The sequence below is a fragment of the Poecilia reticulata genome, linkage group LG2, assembly GCF_000633615.1.
Source record: "Poecilia reticulata strain Guanapo linkage group LG2, Guppy_female_1.0+MT, whole genome shotgun sequence".
NCBI classification, from domain to species: domain Eukaryota; kingdom Metazoa; phylum Chordata; class Actinopteri; order Cyprinodontiformes; family Poeciliidae; genus Poecilia; species Poecilia reticulata.
The window spans coordinates 12465635-12470397 of NC_024332.1; the positions used below are offsets into that span (position 1 = coordinate 12465635).

The 4763-nt window shown below is 48.0% G+C and overlaps 1 protein-coding gene across 1 annotated transcript in view; it reads right to left on the bottom strand.

Moving 5' to 3' along the window:
• Nucleotides 1-15: 15 nt before the first annotated feature.
• Nucleotides 16-4763, bottom strand: part of tbx15 (T-box transcription factor 15) — a 42351-nt gene continuing 37603 nt past the window's right edge. Inside the window, exons 6-7 of the mRNA XM_017308579.1 lie at nucleotides 4438-4535; nucleotides 16-1484 (exon numbers count right to left, since the gene is read on the bottom strand). Of these exons, the coding sequence (XP_017164068.1) occupies nucleotides 640-1484; nucleotides 4438-4535 (943 nt within the window). The 3' untranslated portion in view covers nucleotides 16-639. The remainder of the gene's footprint in view (nucleotides 1485-4437; nucleotides 4536-4763) is intronic.

Below are 4763 nucleotides of genomic sequence, written 5' to 3' on the forward strand. Positions count from 1 at the left end.
ATATAATCACATAAATCCCGGAAACATTGTGAGGAGTTCCAGTTTTTGCGGAAAACAGGTGGATGAAGTTGTCTGGTTGGAGTCTTGTTCTCACATTTTACTGTACAGCGAAAAGAACCGGCTCTGTTTTCCTCCGTCAGCGGCCTCCACCGCACACAGGCCCTCCACCTCCAGCAGTGAACCGCTCACTGGTGCTGTCCAGTTGTCCCTTTCATTCTGTCCAAAGCCTCCRAGCTCCACAGAGAGCCGCAGACTCTTTGACGTCCCTCAACCGAAASGGCACAAGCGCTGGTTGAAGTAAAAAATAAAACAAAAAAAAACCCTCTGGATGACACTGGAGCTGTTTCTATTATTATTGCACCGTAACACATAGACTTCTCTCTCTACTCCGTTTCCACTTCTTCAAATTTGCCTTCGAACAGTAAGAACATTGAGCTGCTGTCAAGATCATTATAAAATAATTAAATAGAAGTTTATACCTGCTTTTGTTTTTATTGCGTTTGGAGTGGTAGGCGTGTTTCTGAAAGGTGAACTCTGTTGGTTTAAACCAACACTCACCAACTGCAGTTTTTTTTTTCTCCTTCCCTTTTTTCACCTGAAATCGTTTCAGCGACGTGGAGAAGGCCGAGGTCGCGGTTTTCACACCATGTGCATGGACATCTGAGAGGACGAGCCGTACTGACGTCCGTCGCAGGAGCTGCCACCCTGCTGGCCGCCTGCTGCGTTGCCGATCACGTGCATCGTGTCCATGCCGCCGTTGGGCAGGTACTGGCGCTCGCCGAAGGCGCCGGCCGGCGCCGAGGAGCAGAGTAGCCCCCCCTGGGGCTTCTCTGGGCTGGCGGCCAGGCGAGGCGAGGCGGGGAAGTTGTATCCGTACAGGTTGTAGGGGTTGTGGAGGGAGAAGGCGTTGTAAGATCCCTGCTGCACGTGGTGGTGGCCGCCGCCGAACATGTGGGCGGAGGACGGAGACGACCCTGACGAAGAGGACGAGGCGGAGCCGGAGCTTCCGCCGGCCTGCATCACGTACTGAAGCTGGGAGGCCGGGAACGAGCCCAGCTGACCGCCGTAGGCGTCCATCTTGCCGCCGGCAGCGCCGCCGCCACCTCCACCGCTTCCACCGCTGGCCAGGGAGCCGTGGGCGCCGCCCTGCATGCCCGCGGCGATCAGGGAGGAAGTCCTCTGCGGCAGGAAGGATTCGGATGGCTGGGCGGACGCTACGGCTCCCCCCGCCGCCTGGAGGCGGCCATATGAGCCGTCGGCCAGGCCGCCATAGCCCTGCAGGGCTGCCATGTTGCTGCGGGCGCAGGCGGGGTACTCCGACAGGCCCAGGTTGCAGAGCTGGCTCTCTCTGCAGCCGACGTTGAACGTATTCGGGGCCAGGTGGAAGGCAGGAGGGGAGCAGGACGGGGACAGGAGGTGGGCTGCGCCGGACGGAGAAGGTGTTCCCGTGCTGGAGGTGGTGGGAGACGTCCCGGTGCTGCCGCCTGGAAAACAAAGAGCAGACAGAGCCGGTGAAACACAGATTCAGGGTTTCCCCCAGTGTATTATAAGCCTGGCGGGCCACCAGGCTTTACTTGCGCCCCCACCAGGCTAAGCATTGTTTATTAATTTTAGTTGGGTTTTTTTACATATTGCCTTTTTTAAGATTTCATAGTTGGTGTTTAGGTATTAATGTTCCAGTCTTCCAATAACACATAACTATCTAGTGATAATTTAAAAATTTCAGTCAATTTTAAACATTTTTTAACTCAAAAACATGGTGGCCGGCTGGATGAATGACTGCCCTAGCAACCCGAGCACCGGCCTTAGAAAGTTTTCTGAGGAAAATCCTGCAGTTTTATTCCACGGTATTCAACTGGGATTTGAGGAGAAGTTAGCATGAAGGTCCAGTTAGAAGAACAATGTTAGTAAAAATGGTTCGTAGACCATGAACTAATAATGGCAGAGAAAAAAACAAAACAAAACAAAAAAACAGCACCCATCTTGAAATCCAAGGTGAAGAAAAATCATTAACTGGTTCTGCTCTGCAGCCACCAGAACCAGAACCAAACACGGAGAAGCAACATTCAGACAAAACACTAAAATCAGCAGTTTCCTAATCTAAAATAATCCCGATCCGAACTGGACACACAAAAAACTAAAAATAAAACATACCGATCAGGACATCCCTGGTTCACAGTGGTTGCTAGTAGGGAGTATGTCCAGGTTGGACACCTGCATAATGTAAGCTGAACAAAACTCTGGCTCTCCCTCCGGCCACTTAAATACACACACTACTCTTCTTTTCTGTAACTCTCTCTCTCTCAGAATAGCTGCAACTTTTACTCTCTCAAGCTGTCCTTGACACAGCATCAGGCATGGGACCATTAAACATTTGGCTGGTCAACATGGCCGCTCCACACACACACACACACACACACACACGCACACGCACACACACACACACACACACGTACGACGCACATAAAGAGCAACGTTGTTGAAGCAGACTATAACCACAAGTCAGGCCTCTCGGAGTGAAACAATAGTTGTGGGATATCAATCACATATTTTTCGATTAATGAGACTCTGGCAGGAGTTCCCGCCGCCGCCGCTGCTGCTGTCGGAGAAATTCAGCTTGAAACTAGAACGAGGAGGAGAGGATAGGCTAAATGGTCCAGGACTTGCTTGGCCCGGGATTCTCGTGATTTTGCACCATATGCCTTCGATAATACGGCCAGCACCGCTCGCCAAGAGAGAACGATAGTGTGGTGATGTCATGTTTTCCTCCGGTCAGCGGGATTCAAGGTGCTTCAAGGAGGCGCGAGGAGAACGTGAAAGCAGCGCATGCGCACTTTCACCCTTTCACCAAAAATGAAAAGAAAAGAGAAAACGGGGTCCGGACAGGGTGAAAAAACTTTAATTAAATCTTAATTACGGCAGAGGAATTTTAGGATGACAAACACATGTTAGCATCACGTCATACTGACCTCCAGTGGTAATTTACACAAAAAGAGGGGGAAAAAAAGTCAGCGGGGAAAAAAAAGCTACTCCGCGGCGGCGAGGTCTTTGAAATGAGCCATTACTAAGCCTCGCTTTGGGCGACACCGGAGGGGGAGAGAGAGCGCAGTACTGACGGTGACTCGGAGCGGTCCAAAGCCAGCAGGGTAATGGTTTCGTACCGGAGGCCTGCGCGCGGTGTGAAAAGTTCAGCAGACGCAGGCGGACCCGTCAGAAAAGCGGCGCATGGCCAAGCTCAAGTGAAGGACAGGCACGGCTGATGCAGTGAGCGATGATGGACGAGAGGAGGGGGAGGAAAAATGCAGAGAAAAGTTCACGTCGGGATAGCGACGCACCTGGTGCGTCCACACGCTGCGCTGTAACCCCAAACGGATCGCAAAAACCAAGCGGTTGTGAAGAAACAGATGAAATACACGCATGAGGTAAAGTGAAGATGACTTTTATTTCATGTTACAATTGTAAACTTAAGTGTATTGTGTTGAAATCTTGTGATAGGCCAACAAAGTGGCCTATTTTGAAATAGAAAAAAAATTGCTTTTCAACTTTTTAAATTAATAAATTTTTTTTTACTAATAAAAGTTTGGATTTGACTTCAGCCCAACAATGTCTAGTCAGGCCCGTCTCCATAAGAAATTTTGCTGGACGACAAATTGTCCCGGAAGTTTTTGCGATTAACGATAATCGAGACCATCTTCAGGTAATATAATGGCAACGGCATAATAATGCAAGGACAAATTCTCAAAGTTAAATATGCTTTAAATTCTAATGAACATTTAAACACTGGAACTGGAAGACATTTTAAATAACCAAAATAAATAAACAAAACAACAGAAACAGCAAATAAAACGAATCATTATGGCTCTGTAAACAAAAGTGTCCTAAAACATTGTGTTTTTGCAGTGTACTGAACTGACTCAACGGAGTCCAAATTCTGCAAACAATTTTTAATTTCAGCAGTTCGCTTTTTTCAGCGAGACATTTTAAAAACTATGGAACACTTTCGACAAACCCAACTATTACGTTGCGGTTTTCAGTGTGACAAAATGTAAATTTTTGCAAGGCACACCAGTAAAATCTCAGGACGGCAAGCTTTAAGAAAGCAAAATTCAGTTTTACGGCTTGTTCGCTTCAGGTGCAAAACTGCCTAATTTCTCCAGCTCGTTCTCCGCGTCAAATATTTTGTTTGTTGGCCTGCTAGAGGGAAACACAAATATAATGACTCACAGTGAAGTGAGTCATCTCATGGATTTCTGACCTTCACAATAAATTAAATTTACTCTGTTAGAGCTGCCAGCGCTCTCCCGTCTGGTTTTTTTGGAGCAGATGAAATCCCACCAAGAGGTTCGCCAACAAAATTAAAAGCTGACTGACTGAATTTAGCTGACAGATTATTTTCCAAAGGATTTTCTCTCGGAAAGTGAACGTAGATTGGCGTACCTTGCTGCTTCTGCATGTTGGTGAAGTCCTCAAACGTGAGGGTCCTCACAGGAGGTCTCCAGAAAGCGTACGTCTCCATGATGGCCTCCAGGCCGGTTCTGAAACACACAGAGAGAGAAATATAGAGAGCGAGAGAGAGAGAGACGCTTCAGGTCTGACGTCTGAAACTACAAAAACGTGACGTCCAGTGATGACTCGCTGGGATTCGGTTCAACGTTTCACTACTTTGTGTTTACATCGGGTGAGTCTTTTACTTTGTTTCTACCTTTGTATTTACATCGGGTGAGTCTTTTACTTTGTTTCTACCTTTGTATTTACATCGGGTG